At 47.2% G+C, this 21,956-nt stretch overlaps 1 protein-coding gene across 1 annotated transcript; it reads right to left on the bottom strand.

Annotated features, from left to right (window-relative positions):
- Nucleotides 1-840: 840 nt before the first annotated feature.
- LOC311307850 (homeobox protein aristaless-like 4) lies at nt 841-21,744 on the bottom strand (the record flags this gene model as incomplete). The annotated part of the gene is made up of 3 exons (XM_084436736.1): nt 841-1,161; nt 2,426-2,534; nt 21,395-21,744. The coding sequence occupies 3 exons, from the start codon at nt 21,742-21,744 to the stop codon at nt 841-843; spliced, it is 780 nt and encodes a 259-aa protein (XP_084292862.1).
- Between the last annotated feature and the right edge of the window lie 212 nt (nt 21,745-21,956).

The raw sequence follows: 21,956 nt of genomic DNA, 5'->3' as shown, positions 1-21,956 counted from the left end.
CTTTGAGCTTTTCATTTTGAATTTTACTGTTACCCAGACCTCTCTGCTTGTGACATTGTGGATCAAACTGTCCTGACGAAAAATGCAAATGTATGGTATATTGCTTAGTACTGTATGCTACATTGGTCTGATTAATGTGCTTTGAGGGTGGAGAAATTCTATGACAAACCAGGAGCAAAATTAATGGAGAAATACAAAATTAAATCTTAAATACTAGAAAACAAAATATGACAGCACCTGAACCGAAAAGCTATATCAACACTCAATAGCAGGTGTGTTAGCGGATTCATCTCAAGCTCAAGGAGCATTTCCTGTGTTAAGTGAATAAGTGCAGGGATTGGTTGAAATCAGCTTTTCTCTGTCCTATGAATACTGTACCACGAGTTGTTTCCAACGAGCCACCAATCCGGCTGTAAGTCCTCTTGGGGAAGGGAAGATCAGACTCTTCATGAACTCAAAGTGTCCTGCACTCTCACCATCAAAGCTTATTGCTGGTCTCTGACGCCCCACACTCCCCTCTCCATCAGAGCCACGAGTGGTGTGAACAAATCCGCTGTCTACATGCGAGACCAGGCTCCTCCTCTCCCTCGAGCGCGGACAGCGGCGGCCCCCTGCTGTGTCCTACGGGCTTCTCTATGGCTTTTTTTCTCATTGTTATTCTAGGCCGCCGCTCACTATAGCTGTTACAGTTACGCGCAGATCACCTCCTCTCCTCTCCTCTCTCCATCATGGGCTGGGTTGGTATTGGACTTCCTGGAGATCCTGGGGGGTGGTGTTTCCCAGAGCGCCCCCCCCCACCACCACCCCCCTGTCCCCGTCCCACCGGGCGCCGGGCCGCCATCATGTCGCCCAGGAGATGGCGGCGCTGTGCTCCTTGGCTTTCATACGCAGGGCGGCGATGCTGGAAGACTTGCGGTCAGGGTCCATGTTGAGGTCGTAGCCATTGATACCGCCGCCCACACCGGGCGGCCCGCCGAACAGGCTGCCCATGTGCGTCTGTCCCATGTGCCCCCCGGGGCTGGGCACGCCCAGGAAATCGGACACGCCGCCGCCGGCGTGGGGGTGAGGAGTCATGCAGGAGGTGACGGAGTCGCAGGGCACCACGCAGCCCGGCACCGGGGACGCTCCACTGCCGCCGCCGATCCACGACGGGTTCTGGATCTGAAACGAGAGAGAGAGAGACAGAGAGAGAAAGAGACAGAGAGAGAGACAGAGAGAAAGAGAGAGTATATAGTAACTTTAGATACCAGAGAGGGAGAGGGAGTCTCGCAATGCCTAACTTTGGAGATCTCCACCTCCAAAAGTCTGGACACATCTCCATTGAAAATCTTAGTTATAACAGCAGCGGAAACCGATGCTACCAATCAGAGCCACTGCCTACATCTCCAGTAGGATGAAGAACCCACCTTACCGGAAAGTACAGTGTGTCAAAACAAAACATTCACCGCCCCATTAGGAAGGACGACTCTAAAGACATTGGATTGGTTCTGCAATACAGTTTTTTTCAGTCTGTCAAATTGTTTGAAACCACTTTTATCAACGAAACCTGGAGAAATGTTTAGAGACTGACTCGTGAGTCTATGGTAACTGTAGACACAGAGAGAGATCAAGGAGGAGGCATCATTTCAACACCATGGCTGGCTCCCCTAAAACCCATACTTCCTGTCTCCTCCTCCACAGAGACAGGCTCAGAGGACCAATAGGGAGGTTTGTGTGTGTGTGTGTGTGTGTGTGTGTGTGTGTGTGTGTGTGTGTGTGTGTGTGTGTGTGGGGGGGGGGGGGAGTGGGGGAGTGGGAGTGTGAGTGTGCATGCGTGCATGTGTGTGTGGAGAGTAGACGTGGGTTGAGAGATAGGGGCTGTGTGTGTGTGTGTGTGTTGGGGGGGTGGAGTTGATGGGTGTAGGAGTCAGGGGCTAGTATGGATGTGTGTGTGTGTGTGTGGGGGGGGGGGGGTGGAGTGTTGAGATGAGTAGTGGAGCTGTGCAGCCAGATGTGCACTGCACTGCATTCCACAACATCATACATTTTATATGCACATTTTCTCTCTCTCTCTCTCTCTCTCTCTCTCTCTCTCTCTCTCTCTCTCACACACACACACACACACCCTCTGACCTTCTGTACATATCTGTCCAGACTAATAATAAATGGAGGGTGTTTTCTGGGCCTGTGTGAGGGTGTGTCTGGTCTGCTGGTCTGACCTCGTTCTCTGGAGAGGTCAGCCTTATTTCCTCCTGAACCCACTGCTCTGTCATTCCATTAAAGAGAGGATGAGAGAGGATGAGAGAGAGAGAGAGAGAGAGAGAGAGAGAGAGAGAGAAAGAGAGAGAGGATGAGAGAGAGAGAGAGAGAGAGACAGAGAGAGAGAGCAGAAAAGAAAGGCATCCCCTCAGCTTGACCCCGGCGGTCCGTCGCTCCAGAAGCCCACCTGTGCGTAGTTCTCCGGCCGGGTGAGCAGGGGCAGCTCGTAGGCCGTGGAGAAGTGCGTCCGGACCTGCTGCATCTGCCCGAAGCGCTCCCTCTTCCTCCACTTGGCTCTGCGGTTCTGGAACCATACCTGCAGGGCGGGGCACAAGGTCAAGAGATCATGAAGAAAGCACAGAGGGGTCTGGGTTATCGTTCTAGATGGTTTGTTCTCCGGGGCCTAGGCGACTGTTCCTTGGCCTGGCTCTACCAGTCCTTCACCACACATTTATACGGTTTCATGTGTGTGTTCTCAGTGTGGTTCGAGTCTGGTTTGGTCCTGCGGCCTGCGTCCAGGCCTTTTTGCTGTGTGTGCGTGTGTGTGTGTGTGTGTGTGTACGTGTGTGTGTGTGTGTGTGTGTGTGTGTGTGTGTTTGCTGTGTGTGAGCAGCAGCTTCGCAAACAGAGCCCCTCAGAGAGAGAGAGAGCAGAGCCAAGAGAGGGTTGATGTCTGAGTGAGTTGACAGGCTCTTTGAAGGCCTCCTCTGTGCTCCCCTCCTATCAGAACCATCAGCAGCAGGAGACTGGCGTTGTGTGTGTGTGTGTGTGTGTGTGTGTGTGTGTGTGTGTGTGTGTGTGTGTGTGTGTGTGTGTGTGTGTGCGTGAGTGTGCGTGCGTGCGTGCGTGCGTGCGTGCATGTGTGTGTGCTTGCGTGTGTTTGTGTCTGTGTGTGTGTGTTCGTGAGTGTGTGTGTGTGAGAGAGAGAGAGAGACGGAGAGAGGAGGTTGCCCAAAAAGCCTGAAGCGTTTGAATAACAACTTTCCACAGGAGAATTACCTCTCTTACACAAATAATGCAATCATTTTTACTGGAAAAAATGATACAGAGTACAGCCAAGAGATATAAAAACATTTTCAACACAAGTGCTGAAAAAGATGGAAGCAAATCAAACTATGTGCAGCGCTGCAAATAAATAGAGCAACAGGGCTTACGGCCTCAGAAGCAGCCAGGAACTCCATCCTCTGTGATCTATTCTGCTCCTCAGATTAGCTCTGCTTATTGATTCAGTAAGGAGGCCGTTCACAGGGAAAGGCTGCTTTGTTTTGCAATCTTGATCCGTCACAGAGTTTGAACTTGGTTCTGTGGACGAGCCTTTGGTTAATCAGTCTGCGGTTTGCAACAGACAATGATGTGCAACCCCCCCCCACACACACACCCCCACCCCCCGGCACATATACTGCGCACTACGAGAAGACATAACCCAAAAAAAAGTGAGCAAGTGAATTCACCCAGCCATTCATCTATGGTACAGTAAGTCTCAGAGCAGGCAATCAGAGATCAGGAGAGGAAGGAGAGGATGCCTCCATTACAGACAATGAATGTGGAGAGGAAAGTTTTCACTTGACTTCTCAAAACAAAACGTTTACAGACCCTTCCCGCCTCGATGCTTTGTTTTCAGGGGATCAGGCAATTTTCTCATGACAAAGGGGTCCTGTAATCACCCCTGACATCCCAGCTTAAAACCGTTGTTTACTGAAAGCATTATTATGTTTAAATTTCCACCAAAGAGGGTGAAAGAGATCTAAATAGAGTCAGTCTCGGGAAGGGCTTATGTGTGGCGCCCCCTCCCACACTGCGTCAGAACATGGCGGGCTAGCTCGCTATCTCAGGGCGGGGGTAACCCGATAGCCCGCTGGCTGTGATTACCCTGAATGTCAAGGCCCAGAGCAGCCTCCCCCAGTCTTCACATCATCTGTTTGGAGAGCTTTACCCACTTATTGTCCTGATAAATATATGGGCTGAGTTGAGCATATGTGTGATTTAGAGCATGTAATATTAGAGTGTATTGGATTGTGCTATTGAATAGCTGTGTCACTGTGATCTGCCAAATGTCTCCCTGTTCTCCTGCCTGTTCCACAATCTCGGCCGTCTCACCCGTGCGCTCTCTCACACTCAGCCCTCTATAAATCTAAGCGGGGGAATTTGGGAAATTGAAAAGCGAGATGGAAGAATGTTCAAACTGGAGCTTGTTTTCATTTGATGTTTAATTTCCTGACGCCCAAAGCCCCTGGCTTTCCCATGTGGCAAGGCAACCCCCCCCCCCCCCCCCCCAACCTGGGAGAGATGCGCAGGCCGCAGAGAGAGACCGCCGGACCCAGGCACTCCGTCCCCACCTCGCATGCTGCTGTCATTCTTTCTGACCTTCGGCTCTCTCTTTACTTCCAACATTTCTCTCATACTACTGACAACCTGTTCACACCTGTGTGTTTATGTTTTCTCCTGCATGTTTATAAAGCAGTCTTGCAAAAGCTACCTAATTACCTGATGACTCTTCATGTGGTGTGCTAGTCATCACCAAACAAGACCTCAGGATTGGTTTGTTCTTGAGGTCCCTCGAGTCAGGAAAAACTGCTTTTAGTTACCGTGTTCCTAGAGCTTTGCATGAGTTTCAAGACACCATCAAATTGGATGCCATAGTCTCTTTGGGCAGTTTCAAAAAATATATTGGGTTGAGGTCTGTGCATGTTTGTAAATAATGTTAACATAACTTTTATCAGTTTTAATGTGTAAATGTAGGATATTTTTGTATTGCTTTGTTACCAGGGCACCATTGAACATTAGACTTTGGTTTCAGTGGGTTGCACTGGAGAAATAAATAAAATAAAATAAGATAAATGAATAAAAACTCCCTGTCTTCCCTCAGCGATCCCTCAGGTAAACCACACAGGACCCAGAGTAACAGTGGGAGTGCTGGTGTCACAAAACCTAGAGGTCACACGTTCCCTTCTTGATTTGACTCAGACATTTCAGTAGATCGACGTCTGTCCACCAACCGGATCCTTATTATTCATTATGTTCTACATTTCAGTAGATCTGCTGGCCATGTTGACGTTCTGTCCACCAACCGTATCCGTGTTATAATGTGGTCCTGTGGACCCGTGTCTATAGGTCTTGCTCCGTTGGTTGTTCTGCATGGCAGATCTTTGTGCTGCGCCCGCTCGCAAATGACAGTAATTGGTAAAGACGTTGACAGCTAAAGTAGCTCAGAGTTCGGCTATGAGGCTTTATTTATGTTCCAGCGGCAGAGAGAGAAAGAGCAGAGAAACGTCAAACTGGTCCTGGCAGGGGGGCTGGGGTTAGAAAGACTTTGAAGTCAGAGACCAGCTCTGAGGATCGACCATCAGCCTCTGCTGTCACTCACGCCACTCGGCGTTCCAGAGCGAAGCCAATGCCAAATGAACGTGCACACATTAGGCTAATGGAGCAATGTGCACTCAGAAAATAAATGGTTCTGATTATCATTGGAACAAAAAATCTGACTGGAAAATAATTATTTTTTTGCATTGTTTTGGTTAGCATTTTAAGATATTCAAGAGATTTAAGATAGGGGGTCATTCCAATAAACAGCCATCTCTTCTCCATTGGTCTCTAAGCATGCTATGCAAATGTTAATGGGATGAAAGAACACTTCTTAATCACAGCAGTGAATTTCTTTCTTCTTCTTGTGTCCGGCTGCTTCGCTCCCCTGTCTCAGCTGCACTCCACTGTTTTAGCCCAGAACCTGGTCCTGGTGTCTCCGTCTGCCCCCCCCCCCCCCCCCCATGTCCGACCCCCGGCCTGCATCCCCAGAGTCGCGGATTGCCAGAGGGTTTGGGCTGAGAGGAGAGATGTGGTGTTTTTGAAACCCCTGACCTCTGACCCGGCCATGTTTCTGGAGCACATATGACTCTGGGTTGCAGCGACTTCCTCCCTTTGAAACCAGTACACTAGAAAAGCAAACATCTCCAGGCTCAAGTTTAAGTCGGGCCCGTTTACAAGCTCTTCTTGTTCTGTCACTTTTAAGTGGACAGGGAGGGGCGGAGTTTCCAGCCTTAAATCTGAAATCTGTTGAAATTCTCAGCGGTAGTTTGTAGAATGTCTCAATCCATTCTATTGACACTGAGGTAGAAATCCAGCTGCTCCTTAAAATATTTCGCATCAGTGGTTAAAGTGATAACTTGATCATTCGGAGGAATCTGAGTATCACAATAAAGTTCTGGTAATAGAATCTCAATACAATAACATAAACGACCCTACACCATTTTTTTTTTAAACAGGAAATACGATTGTGCGGTCAAGCCATTTGTCCAGTTAAGAATGAGAATTCATGAGCTGTGTGAGTTCTGTTCTTGTGTGAGTGACCTGGATAAAGAGTGGCGAGACCTGTTCCCTGAATGACGAGCAGCTTGTGTCTTTTATCTTTTAACTTGAGTGCTTTAACAGGCCCTCTGGGAGAGCTGAGCAGGACTGTAAAGGGCACGGCTATAAGGCCCATGATAGAGGGAGAGAGAGAGAGAGAGAAGGGGGTAGAGAGTAAGGGGGGGGAGAGGGAGATAGAGAGAATGAAAGGGAGATGGAGAGATAGAGAGAGAGAGAAAGAGAGGAAGAGAGAGAGAGAAGGGGTAGAGAGAGAGGGAGATGGAGGGAGAAAGAAAGAAGTGAGGAGAGAGATGGATATATATATATATATATAGAGAGAGAGAGAGAGAGAGAGAGAGAGGGAGAAAGAGAGAGGGGGGAAGAAAGAGGGAGGGGGAGAGAAAGAGAGATAGGGAGGGAGAGAGAGAAGCATGCCTCCAGAGGGTTATAACTCTCTGGCTCTCGGGACTTCCTGTATTTCACTGCGAGCACATGTCATGCTAAAAGAGTGAAGCTGGTCTGATCTCATCTCCCAGACTGAATAACTGCTTACCAACCATGATGCCTGAATTCATTTGAATTTAACTATAAATGTACGATAAATCCACATAGGGGCATAATCTATCATGGTATGTTCCCCTATTTTTTGTATATAGACAACACAGAAAGTCTTGAATTAGAACAGTGAAATCAAGCCAGCTGGTCTGATGTTGACCCTCAGGGCTAGTCAGAGAGGCTCATGGGAAGGTTTTCACACCTCCCCTGGAGACCACAGGCGTCTTCCCTGAACAGGACGGTAATGAAAGAAAAACAGAGGGAATCCAGGGGATCTTGGTAGACTTTGTGTGTGTGTGTGTGTGTGTGTGTGTGTGTGCTCGTAGCGAGGGCGGGGGGGGGGGGGGGGGGGGCGGGGGGGGAGGGGGTGGTGGTCTCCTGGTCTATCTGCCAGAGCTGGAATGCAGGGGCGGTCATGGCAGGATTATATGTAAATCAGCCCGGAAGGTCACAGCCAGGTTCCAGGTCTGCAGGTTTCTTAGCCTTAAGGCCTGGCTAGCCGCTCACAGAGCAGAGTTCAGGGGTTCAGGAGTCCAGGGAGTTCAGGCCCAGGCAGACAGGCAGGGTAGCCGAGCAGAGCAGCATGGATCACAGACAGAGCAGAGTAGAGTAGAGCAGAGCAGAGCAGAGCAGAGCAGAGCAGAGCAGAACAGAACAGAGCAGAGAAGAGAAGAGCAGAGCAGAACAGAACAGAACAGAACAGAACAGAACAGAACAGAACAGAGCAGAACAGAACAGAACAGAGCACAACAGAGCAGAGCAGCGTGGATCACAGACAGAGCAGAGCAGAGTGTGTCTCCTCATATGTTGATGAAAATCTGCTGCCCTAGCAGTGACCATATGAGGCCCAGGCAGCCCGTTTCAGCCACAGCAGCCTTCACCCCCCCTCCGTCCCCCCACTCCATACCCTGGGGCCCCCTGCCCTATGTAGGCCCCCGTGCCCCCCCCCACCCCCCCCCCCCCCCCCACGACCCCATCCTCCCACATGACCAGATAAATCTCTCACCCCGAGCGCGGGGTGACGTTATCTCTCCAGAGCAGCAGATGTGGACGGGGATTGATGGGGTTCTGTCCGTAGGCCGCGTCCGCCAGTCTCCAGGGCGGGAGCGCTCTCGAGAGACACCCCTCCCATCGGCGCGGCCTCCCCGTCTGACCCCCCGACTGAGCGCCGCGTCTGTCTGCAGTCGGGGCCATCCGACGCGCCGAAAACGCGACCCGAGCTCGCCGACGACGCGAAAGTTCTAGAACAACCCACCGATCTACCGTAACAGCCCCCCCCCCCCCCCTCACCTGCACACGGGCCTCGGTGAGGTCGGTCCTCAGTGCCAGCTGCTCGCGGGCGTACACGTCGGGGTAGTGTGTCTTCTGGAACACCTTCTCCAGCTCCTCCAGCTGGTAGGAGGTGAAGGTGGTGCGGTTGCGCCTCTTCTTGCCCTTGTTGCTCTCTCCCCCCTCGCCGCCCTTGTCCATGGGGCTGGCCAGGTCGCCGCCTGGCCTCTCGGAGCCAGGGCCCTTCCCACCGCCGCCGCCGCCGCCGCCCTGCTGGTCCTTCACGCCCAGGTAGCCGCCGTCCATTCCGGAGGGGTCAGAGGTCGCAGGCAGGTCGGAGTCTGTTAGCCCTGAGCTGTCCTTACCTGGATGGGGGGAGGAGGGGAGGCAGAGGGAGTGAAACTCTGAGAGGGAGATATCCCACACCTCGTACAGTTAGAACAGTGTGCTGTTGTTGCGGACAAAATATGCTCTTGGCTAATTTATAAAGGAAACCCATTCATTAGAAAGCAATAAGAACATGCATGTTATATGTCTGCGTGGATTTAATGGTGCGAAACTTATATTGGTTTGTTCTGGCGGTCTCTGCTTATGAATCAGGCTCGAATCGCCTGGAAAACACACACTCAAGCCATAATTATATACTGATAGAAAATTACAGCTTTTCACTGTACCTCTCTCGCTCGCTCTCAAACACACACGTACACACACACACACACACACACACACATACTCTCTCCCTATCCACCCCCCATATGTGTGAGCCTTTAACGTCTGTGTGTGTGTGTGTGTGTGTGTGTGTGTGTGTGTGTGTAGGCTATGTCGTGTGTGTGAACGGCGTGTGTGTTGCGGCTGCAAACTGACGCCCACTTAGTAAGGAGGCCAAGCTAACCCTGAGACAAGACTGGCAATTTTCCGGCCAGTAATTTGTAGCAAAGGGGAAAAAAACACACACACACACACACACACACTGCAGCCTAGCCGTGAAACCTCAGTCATCTTACAGATCATAAATTCTCGTAGAGCTGTCTGTGCCAGTGTGCCAGTCATTATTCTACCATGCCAACCCTCGTGTTCCTTCCCTAGTCTGTCTCAGCCCCTGATCCCTGTGGCTCAGTAAATTCTCTCCATTACAACCTCTGTATGCAGCCCTGTAATGGCTGTGGGTTTTCATACACACTCCCTTTGGAAATCTATAGTACTTTTGAGTTAGTACAGAATACGATCGCCCCTCCCCCTCCCGTCAACGAAGGACTCCTCTGGCCCAGTCTAGTGGCGACTCCAGGTACTGCGCCTCTGCCCGGCTCGGTTCTGAGACTTATGGGTGGTTATTTTAGGGAACCGAGGGGGGGGGGGGGGTGAAATGTGTTTCATGTCTTGTCCAGGGCTCGGGCAAAGCCTTGTCAGGTTAGAGCCAGGAGGGGTGTATGGGTTCATGTGAGCTTCTGGTCGGGAATACTGCTCCCAGAATGGCAGGGATAAGGGATGCACCCCAGCACACACAAACACACACACACACACACATACACACACACACACACACACACATACACACACACACATATAAACACACCCACCTTACACACTCAGCCTTCAAGGACCCAGGTGCTTTTGAAGCAAGGTAACCATGAAACTCTAAAGCTCGGCCAACGACAACATAGAAAATACAGCTTGGTGGTGTGGTGTTTGTTTACTGCAATGGCTGCACTCATGTATGCCTCTATAGTGATGTATCAGAGTCAGGGGCTAGGCTCACGTAGGCCTCTATAGTGATGTATCAGAGTCAGGGGCTAGGCTCACGTAGGCCTCTATAGTGATTTATCTGAATCGGTCCAGTATTGAGGAGCAGGTTCAGGCCTTCTCAGTATGCCTGCTGTACTTCCACTCTCTATGACTGTACTGTACTGTAGTGTACTTTTCAGTTTGCCTTCCCTGGGCACTGTGAACCCTGACACCTGACAAGCAGGACTAGGACTGGGACTGGAACTGGAACTGGGACTGGGACTGGAACTGGAATTGGGACTGGGACTAGGACTAGGACTAGGACTAGGACTAGGACAAGGACTAGGACTGGGACTGGGACTGGGCCTGGGCCTGGGACTGGGACTGGGACTGGGACTGGGACTGGGACTGGGACTGGGACTGGGACTGGGACTAAGGACAGGAATGGGGAATGGGGAATGGGATTGGGACTAAGGACAGGGATAGAGATAGGGACTGGGACTGGGATTGGGACTAAACCAGGACCATGACGCTGGGTCTCAACCTGGGCCGGGGTGTGCTGGGCTGTGACCGAGGCCCAGGCCCAGGACTCAGGCTGGATCTCCAGCAGGGCTGGCGCTGGGGCCCGGGGCCCATTCCGGGGGAGTGATGGCTCCCACATTGCCTGCCTGCTGCACACAACTGACACAACCAATTAAGATAGAAAGGAGAGAGCGTGTTTACCCAAACCCTAAATATTTCTGAGTTACTCGCTCGTATGCACTCTTACACCCATGGTCCCCCCACAAGGCAAGGTTGTCAGATTGTTGCAGAAATCAAGGGCTCCCCCAGTCCCACTGATCAAAGACTCTTGTTTATATCCGGTGTAATTGATTGTTTTTGGCAGGCGAGGGGTTTTGTGACAGTCTCCTGCTTGCTCCCCGCAACCTAGGTGCCCAGCGCCGGGGGGCTTCCCACAGGTCTTGCCCTGCGGAGCAGGAACATGAGAAAGACTTGACGCAGGTAGCGTCAGTCAGAACAGAGGACGAGGAAGTGTGTGTGTGGGGGAATGGGGGGGGGGGGAAGACAGCCATGGAAGGGACATGCAGGGGAGGACATGGTGTCTTCCTGTTAACATACAGTGTTGGATTGGATGAGAAGAAGGAAAAGAAGTGTTTCTTGGGAGAAATGCTTGTCGGGCGGAGCTTGGAATAAAGAGACGAGATCCAGCCCTTCCAGGACAGGAATGAATAGCTTCCTCTCTGAGAGAGGAGAGGACAGTAGCGCTCACTAGCATCTCTCTCCCACTCCACTGTCTGGCTCTATATCTGAGCTCCTAATGTTAACCGAAGCAGGAGCAGCCTGGTGGATTATCCTGGAAATATACATCAGGTACTTTCCATTCATGTTTCAGACCTTTGGTTATAGGATTATCTAGATTTTTGTGAGGGTAAATCATGTTTTATACATGGCTCAGAGACACATGACCATGTCAGGACATGTGCAAAGACTACAAAACTGTAACAGCGTCATTTATGGTAAATGTGTGTGTGTGTGTGTGTGTGTGTGTGTGTGTGTGTGTGTGTGTGTGTGTGTGTGTGTGTGTGTGTGTGTGTGTGTTTGTTTGTTTGTGTGCATGCGTGCGTGCGTGCGTGCATGCGTGTGTGTATGTATGTATATATAAGAGACATTTGTCTCTGACTTACTTGAATTGAAGCACAGCTTCATCTATCTATCTATCTATCTATCTATCTATCTATCTATCTATCTATCTATCTATCTATCTCTTCAAACAACTCTATTCCACTCTAGATCTCAGCATCTTTCATGCACACTGGAACAAGGCCTACTGTAGCCCAAGACAATATATCTCCCTGACTCCTAACCGTTTAACTTTTATAGCATATATGTGTTTCTCATTTAACTATGTATGCTCTACAACCCTGTTTTGAAACATGACGAACCATCGAAGAACATTTTCATTCTGGATCCAAGACTCCACATTAGTTCCGGAGCTGACCCTCTTCTCAAACAGCAGAAAAAGCACTGCATGTGTTTTAATACGATTTTTTTTTTAAACTCCTTGTTTGTTTTCCAGTATTTTCTGGATCGACTTTCCATCAGATTTTCTCTCACAGTCCTTTTCAGGGCAGTTAAGGCCTTCGCTGCGTATGGAGAGGAGGACTCAGTTCCAGAACTACCCAAAACAACTCGGACTGAGGGAGTTCATAAGTGGGTGAGAGCAGGGGTGAGGTTCAACTGAAGGACTAATTGGCAGGTTAACCCTGAGAGTATTCACACCTGCCGGCAGAGCAAGAACGGGTCTTGTAAACTAGTTTTAATAGCGTCTACATTTGCCCCTTAACATGTCTCCAAAAAGTGTTGAATATGAATGCTAATGTCTATCATTGCAGACTCATACCGTCAGAGTGAGGGGGGAGGTTTGGGAAGTGGTAGGCCACAGAACAGGTATGGCCTCCATAGCTGCCATGTTTAGATGGACAGAAGACAATAGCTGCTCTACTCCTTGATATTGGTGTCAGACCCATTAAAGTCAGGAAGGGTCAGACCCTTCAGAGGGTACAGCCGTTAAGACGTTGTTAAAAACCAGGGAGGAACATCAAAGTGTAATTTAACTGGCTGTAAAGCGACAGGGCGCCTCTCCTGCCTCTTAATTGATTAGATGGCTGAGGTCAGCTCACAGCTTCAGGAGAAACACCATAAATTAGACTCCCTGCAGCCACCAAGAGGGATTAATGGAAGAAATATCCCGCAAAGCCGAAAATAATATTCTAAATATTAACAACACTGATGAAGGTCATAGTACCGAAACGTCTATTGTGAATAAATCTTATTGCAAGTAGAGACCGTGTGCGGGAAACTTTTCTTTAAATATTAGAAAACGTCAATATTTGAAATGGCGCGCGCGCGTGTGTGTGTGTGTGTGTGTGTGTGTGTGTGTGTGTGTGTGTGTGTGTGTGTGTGTGTGTGTGTGTGTGTGTGTGTGTGTAATTTGGCCTTGATAGATCTTTGTTTTGACTGGATGCGGGGAGCGGGGAACATTTGTTCAAGCTGTTTTCTCTGCTAAGCATTTATTTGTAACTCTAATTTGGTTTGTTTTCCCTTTCTGAAATATGGATTAGACTGTAATGTTTAAGCTTTGTGCTCTGAAGCCTGGCCAGAATGGTGAGTTCCTGCCCAGTCTTGCCTGTGAGGGCTACGATACAGATGCTAGTAGGCCTACATAACTGTGGACGGGAACGATTGCTGTTCGACAAACTGTGCGGTGATGACAGAAAAACAATAGGTGGTGATATCTGAGAAAAATCCCGTTTACTGCAACGGGTGATTGTGGCACCACAAGGCTTTGGTGCCGGAATAACCTGATTAGCGGACGAATGCCTGTGCTGCCGTTTCACAAAACCGGAGCTAATCTCCTACTCAGAGGCAGATGGAGTCTCGGCCCCAGCTCACGGCATTTAGCTAAACGACCTTGTTTCCAGTAGAACACAATGACCCCCCCTGCGAATAGCACGGCTGTGTACAATTCGGTGTCAGTTGCAATCATCAGGACAGCTCAAGGTTAAACCAAACTGGCAAACTGAAACAAATACACACACACACACACACACACTACACACTACACACACACACTACACACACACGAGCACACACACACACGCACAGACACACGCACACACACACACACACACACACACACACACACACAGACACACACGCACACACACACACATACACACACGCACACACACACACACACGCACACACACACACACGCACACACTACACATTAAAATTATCTTCCCCTCTCAATGAAGGGTAAACTCATTAACTCCCCTTTTTGGATTTAAAAGTCAGTCATATTCCTCTACCTGCTTCTTACATCAATCAAATGCTTTAAATAAAGCATGGGAGATGACACTATGCCCTCTCAAATACCCCTGGGGGACGATAACACTATGCCCACTCTAATACCCCTGGGGGATGATAACACTCTGCCCTCTCTAATACCCCTGGCCATAAAGCTAAAACAGTAAGAGACATGGAAAAACAAAACCACAACTCAATGTGGGAAACATTCCCAAAGTACCCACACCAGCTACAGTAATATCAACAGTAGAGCTAGTTTGCGGCCATCCCTGATAGGTAGCCATGGACTTTGAAGTCCAGCTCCTCTGGCCGAGTGAGGAGATGAATCATGTCGGCAGGCTGCTGTAAAGTCCACACGCTGCGCGAAAAAACAACCGCTACGAGAGAGAATCCACAAAGAGAGACCATGATAAATCACCGCTCTCACTTTCTCCGCTCTCACAGCTGGGAACTCAACACAATCCAAAAATCATCCTGACTTTATATGTTTTTTCCCAACATTCGAAGACAGGATTGAGAAAGAACTAGACCACTGTAGGAAAAAATGAGGAAATACATATTCAGAATATTTGAAAAAGTTGGAGGTTAGCTTGTGTCTGTATTTTACTGCCAGTCTGTTGATGTGGCAGTTGCTGTGTCCCGCCTCTCCCGTCCCAGTGAGGTCCGATCTCCGGTGTTGAAAACCACAATAGGACAAACACTCAATTTTACAAAAGCAGGGGAATGTCATAATAAAAGACATGAGGCAGTCATTGCCCTCTGAGCATGATGTGGATATCACATTCGCTGAAGTAAAAGCTATAGCACAGTATGCTTGTAGAATAGAGAGCAATGCTGTCTGTGAAGCTGCTCCAGTATCGTGGGCTGCAAACAAGCAGTTCTGTGCTGCACATGAGTCCAAAAATTATCAGGGGAGGCTCAAACAAATAATCAACTTGAGTAAAGGAATTAGTCACATTTCATCACATCATGAATGAAATTAGGCTCTTAACTGTGAATTGTGTGCTCAACTGTTTAAGCTCTTGGAGTACCCCCAGAAAAACATAGGTCAATATTACCGACCCTGTTCCTTAGGGATGGTCCTTCTGATCAGTGTGTGTGCTCTCAGGGCTTGTGTTACTCCTCACTGGGTCTGACTGGCTAAGCAGGCCTGGAGGAAGGCCCTCTCTACAGAGCTGTCGCGCTCAGCCACACAGATTGATCCTAATGTAAATTGCTGTCCCAAAAATGTGAGCTGGCCGGTAATCCGATACCGGGCCCTTGCCACCTCCACTCATGTCAGCGACCTGCTGAAGGGAACGCGGCCTCCCCCCAGCCTCCCCTAGCCTTCTCCGGCCTCTAGCGTGACTCTCTCGTGGCTGGCTTCCATTACTACGCTGCTCAACTCAATCAGCAGCGATGGCCATGAAGCCAAGCTGAAATAGCTGTGCTCTACTGAAGACAGTGAGAGGAGGAGGGGGGGGGCAGATGGAGAGTTTTGGAGGCTTCGATATGGAGTGAGAGGATCTCACAGGACAGTTAAATATTCACGTTGTTGGATAATAGTTTTACTGCTTTTTTTTGAGTGACAAGTGTGCTATGTAACCGCAGCAGTGTACTAAGAGCTCGACATGAAATGACATAAAAAATAATACTCCATCTAACAACTACTACATCCCCATCGACACGGGGGAGGTTTCTGAGATGGAAAGCGACTCAACAGGAGTGTTGAATGTTGCAAATATTGACGCAGTCTCTTCTTGGATTCCCTCAGGGGTTCTCCTTGGCCTTTACCGATGGGGATCCCCCCCCTCCTCCTCCTCCTCCTCCCCTCTCCTCTTAGTTGCACGAAAAGGGCAGGAAACCAAAGTTAGAGGTCTCCTCTCCCCGGCAGTCCACTGGGAGGATGGTCAAAATACCACAAGAGGAAAGCTCCTGTTGTTCCTAGAAAAATACCAAGAGATTGAGGTTCCTGGTTTGGAAGTAATATGCGAGTGTCCCCTGTGGGTCCTGCAAATGCTCATTAAACACCGATGGGAAGAAGAGGACCCAGTGGTGTGCTTTCCCAAGGAGCTAGTAAATGGCGTCTTTCCCAATAGCTTAGACTATCCATCGAACTACTGAGTTGTTTCCTGGTTTCACACAGAAACAAAATATATGGGGTGCAAGTCTCGCATGGAGAGTTTCAACGTAAACACTTTACACACGGAGCAATTTTCATAATTCGTGCCCGGCATGTTAAAGTCGAATTGACACAGTTATTCACCGTTCCCCCCTCAACACACCCCCATGACTAAAAAACTTATATCGTGACACTTTGTGTGTTTGTATGAAGCACTCGTAGAGCAAAGTTATGCAAACGAGCCGACTCTCTGGCCGCCATGACTCCCTGTGATTCTGAGGCATCGGTCTTTGAAAGTATGAAAATAAGTGAAAGAGATGCCGGTATGAGGCCTACATCTGAAGCACATTAACGGCCCTGGTCCCCCGTAGCGCTCCGGCTTTCCTGCCTTCTCCTCAACACTCGCCTGCTCCTTCTGATGGATTTCAGTCATACCTGTGGTAAGGCGGGCTTCTGTAATGGTGACTGTATGGCACCGTTGCCATGGTAAAAAAAAAAGAAAGAAAGAAAAAATACCAATATAATATAATAATCACTATTCACCCTCGGCCCTCTGCTGGTAGACTTTATGGACATTACGCCCATGACCTCTAATTTATATAATGTCACTGTTTATGAAAAAAATCACACCCAGGTGGTGAGGTATGCGGTGCAGGTTTATGAGCCCTCTGCTGGTGTGCAACGGTATTGGCTACTCCTGATTGGTCTAAAGTTCATGCTACGAACGGACACACGCGGACGGATAGGCGGACACGATTAGAAGAGACTATGCCGTTTAAAAACGGTGTCTGTACTTTTAAGAGAGTCGGCTCTGTCCCCAGGGGTGCGTTCAAATTGCGAACTATTTTAAACTTTTTTCAGTTAGCTTTGTGTTCGCCGCAAACGTTTGCAAACATAGGCTAACGGTCTGAAAAGGTAGTTTACGGTGAAACAAAATGGACACTGGACTGAGGTAAATTGTATGATTGAATGAATGAATTGAAAACCTGAGACCCTTTTACTTCTAACTATCATTAAATTAGGTTGTACTAGTGGTAATAGGCCAGCATCCAAAATATATAATCCAAAAAATCATTGTTGGTCACAGAATATTATTTTTTTTACCATGAACGGTGTTTGTCTGTTTGCTGAGTTTGAACGCAGCCCAAGTGTTTGCCTATTGCAATTGCCATGTTGTCCCTCACTCTCCTCCTCTCCTAATTACTAGTATTCATTCTCGATGAGGAAAGCATGGCCGGCCTCAATCAGCTGGTAAAAAGCTGGACATTTTGATGTAGCATATAATGTTTATTGTGCATAAATTGTTAAACTGGAGGAGTGGTGACAGTTTACTAAATGTGTCGATATTTACTCCATTGCCCTCTGCTGGTGTGCAATGGTATTGGCTACTCCTTATTGGTCTAAATCTTATAAAGCGAACGAACATACACACGGACACACATGGCTATAGAAGGGGCTGCATTGCTTTAAAATTAGGTCTTATGAAAACTTTCATCAAGGCTTTTGATTATGAGGCTGTGTCTGTTGATATTGATGTAGGCTAACGCTTAAATGTTGTCGTGTCGTAGCCTAGGCTACTTGCTTTAATAAGATAAAGATATTGGTATCTTGAATGGTTGGGGGGGGTCAGATAGGATATTGTGAGTTAAGAAGTTTTCGGGTCACTGGCAAGTTCAACCGAACGAAAGCAGAAACAAACACCTTGACATCTTCTCAAAACAGTGCGGTAGCCTGCTCTAATATCTTCACACTGGCACCCGCGGTATCTAACGGGAAATATTGAAACGATGTGGGATTGCAGAAAGGCCTAAAGCCTGACTAAAGCAATTCGGCTAATCAGCAGTCCCCATGAACTTCCCGTCATAGGCTGCTCGACCTATATGACCTGACAGGCATATGATCCTAACATTTCTGACATAAATAAAATATCCTATGGGCTATGGCATAAGAAAAATGTGTTCTCTGAGGTTAACCTTGACACAACACATTTTGTTGCACATTACATTTATTAATTGGACATTTAGAACCTGTTTTGCACGGGCTACATAGCAAGACACAATAAACTGTCAACAAACGATGTTATCTTCATGGAAATTTACGAAATTGTATCACTAAAAATCAAATGGCCTACAAATTAATTTGGATCTCCATACCATTTACCCATACTGGTAAAGGTTCAGGTTCAGGTGCTTAAAGCTGGTCAATGCCTAACATTCAAGCTGTAGAATGAAAACATTTGCAGCCCATCATGTGGAACTTTAGAGGGTCTATTAAAACATAATATTAATTAATAAGTTTTTCAGTGTTGTTGTTATTACTATAATTATAATGATTATTATTAATATGTTTTATTTGTATTATTATTAAGTGGTAGGCCTACTATTATTATTCGTATACATATGTTTCTTATTGGTATTCCTATTATTATTATTAATAATAATAATATTAATATTAACATTAGCCTATTATTATTATTATTGTTGTTGTTGTTATTATTATTATTATCATTATCTTATGATTCCAGGGCCAACTCACAGCAGCTATCAGTTTTCATTTGAACAGTGGACAAATCTGGTGATAAAAAGTAGGCCTAGGTGTTCGTGCGTTATGTCAAAAGGTCTTTGATTAAGCCAAAGACATTAGATAACATCTGTGCAACAGACCATCATTAAATCTAATATTGATGGTTAAGCTATGTTACGTCATCAGTTTCAACTAATTAACGCTCGGAAATGATTGATTGCTTATGCTCTTTTATTAGGGTTTATATGAATCCTAATTAAATATTTTAGGGCACCGCCCAGCCCAATAACTCAGCTGTCCAGGCTATTTGATTCAGAGTTGAGCAATTTCGTTCTGTGCATGGATTTTTGATAAAGATGATTATTATAATAACAACACCAATAATAATAATTATTATTATTATAATAATAACAATAACAATAACAATAACAATAACAATAATAATAGCCTATTAATAGCCGATTGACAATTATTCTACGCACCACCATCATCACAATCATATTTTCTCCTTTGATTCTTATCGATTAAAAGTTGTAGGCTCACTTTATCTTGAGGATGCCATCCTTTAACCGAAGTTTTCCGTCAGTATTTCTTTTCCCATGTGCTGGCCCGCGAGACCAACTCATTCATCAACGTCTTCTGTCTGACAGCGTTGGTTCAATGCTCTCTCTCTCTCTCTCTCTCTCTCTCTCCCTCTCTCTCTTTGTCTCCCTCTCTCTCTCTCTCTCTCTCTCTCTCTCTTCTACGGACATCTCAACTCTGAGCGGTCCTCTCTGGTCAGGTTCTCTCTCTCATCCTCCCTACAGTCCTCCGCTCACCATGGCAGAGCAGAGTAGGTCTTCTAGCCTATTAAACCTATCCTGTAGGTCTGTGTAAAATAAATGAATCACCCATTTGATATGGACCCTGCACACAGACTGATATGAATAACCTCGCTTTTTCTGCTCGTTTAATAAACACATGTTCCGTATTGCTTTATTTTTCTGTTGGCAGGGGCGTGAAATGGGACAGGCTATATGAATAGGCTATTAACCTAAAAATGTAATAAACTTGATGAACGTCACTGGTGCGTACATCTACAACGCAGTACGAAGGGGCGTGTAGCAATTTAAATGCAGTAAAGATATCAAACTTGAGAAACAATATAGACTTGTATTTTAATAGTAGTATAATCATTATAGCCTTTTTCACACACTTTTTTTTACATCATTACAAAACGGATACAATGCAATATTGGCTATAAAAATCAAATTTTAATCTGTGCACGCAGTGCGTAACGCCTGGCTATCGTTCAAATTGAATGGAAGCTGCAACAATGTTTTATGTATTCTGCGAAAGGGGCGCATGGAGTAGACTATATTTTGTTTACAAAAAATACCCCAAATGTTGAATTGAGGATTGACAAACTGACGGGTTTTTCGTTCGGGCTCTGAACAGACTTCTCTCGCTCATCCAAGGAGCCGTATACCCGGGGTTTTGATCTCCCCCACAAGTTGCTTGCACATGGTTGGAGAAAGCAATGGATTTTGTGGTATTTGTGTTAAATTTATAGCATGGGTTGATTTTCCCCTGCGCTCAAGATGTGGCCTTTCGTAGACCTCTGCAGAATCCTCAATACACAGATTACTATGACGGTAGAACGTGTTTTTGCTGGGATTGGGGGATTGGGATGCATTTTACGCATCATTCTGCGGATGCATTTCCACGCAGGCTAATAGCTCGAAATCGAAGTTTATTGTAGCCTACATGTAGCCTATATCAGCACTGATTATGATATAAAATGTAGGCTAGGTGCTCAAGGTTATTCAATGTGCGATCTTTAAGATCGGACAAATTGGCTTCTGAATTCTGAAATATTAGAGGCCTACATCTGCAATGATGATCAGCCATTTTAATCAGTGTAGACGTAGACTATTAGATTATGGGATCTCAATTAGATATCTTGGCCTACTGCAGACCAAAGGTGCGTGTGTGTGTGTGTGTGTGTGTGTGTGTGTGTGTGTGTGTGTGTGTGCGTGCGTGCGTGCGTGCGTGCGTGTGTGCATGCGTGTGTGCATGTGTGTGTCAGGCGCTTAACATTATTACCTTTTAAAACAACAAGAGGTAGCAAAGGCCTATTTTCTAAAATAGCCTACTACAAGATATTTCCTGCAGGACTGGAAGCATGTTGGAAAAAATAAGCCTATAGTGAGCCTAAATACATGGTGCGCATTAGTTGTTCATGCTATTTGAAAACGCGTTAATTTAATCGCACGATTCACTTCCAATATTAAATATTGTAATGATTATCGCATTATATAGCCTAATCCAATAGTCAAAGGGAAAATTGAATAGACTGAGAGGTTATGCCTCTCTGTAATTGTGTTACAGGGATAGTTGTGGTGACCGTAATATTAGTAATAAGTTGTGAAGTCCAGCACATTCACTTTGTAGATACTTTGGCAGACGCAATGTTCCCCTGTGCGATTATTCCTTTAACACCGGGAACGCAGTAGCTGTGACCTGCCAACCACACGCGTCTTCTTTTGTATTGGCGGGGTCGAAACGTCCGTGAAAATGAGGAATAGCCTAGTCTAGAAACGGACGGACACGAGAGCTCCCGCAACATCGCCATACGAACCAATGCAATATTACAAGGCATTTAACCCTATTAACAAGTTGCATCAGAATAAGAAGACTCTAACATTTTACTATCGCCATCTCTTGCTTCTCGGAGTATCGTATAGCCTACCGTAGCCTATACGGGAACGCTGCGTATGGATACCGTTTCTTTACTCACCATAGCAAGGGATGAGCGCTCCGTTGAGTCCGCTTTCCTGGTGCAGTTTGCTTCCTTCGGGGGGTGTTTTGCAAGACGATCTCTGCATGAAGAGGTGATATTTGTTAAAGGTGCCTTCCCCAGCGGTGGCGTCCAATGACTGGCACTCCTGCTGAAATGGACTCCGTGACTTTTCTCCGTAAGCCTGACCTTTGCTGGTCAGGAAAGTGGGGCTGTATTTGGTGTCACTCGCTTGGAATGTCCTGAACGGGTTCGTCGGGTGATCCCTACCTTGAGGTGCAGAGGAGCTATAATATGAATCCATGGATGTCATATCGCAGTATGAAACGCACGTCTCGGCGTTCATTCCTAAAAAAAGTTAGGGGGAGCAAAAAAAGACGTCCAACGTTTTTTTTGTTTCTTTCCTTTTTGGAAAGGGAAGCAAACAGATACCCTCGCCCTCTTTCTTTCTCTTTCTCTCCCTCTCTCTCTCTCCCTCTCTCTCTCTCTCTCTCTCTCTCTCTATCTATCTCTCTCTTCCACACACAGATGAACACACATACGCACCGTCACGCACAC

This window comes from Borostomias antarcticus (assembly GCF_949987555.1).
Source record: "Borostomias antarcticus genome assembly, chromosome: 4".
Classification (NCBI taxonomy): domain Eukaryota; kingdom Metazoa; phylum Chordata; class Actinopteri; order Stomiiformes; family Stomiidae; genus Borostomias; species Borostomias antarcticus.
Note: the sequence above shows the minus strand (reverse complement) of the source record. Positions and strands in the feature narration are given on the sequence as shown.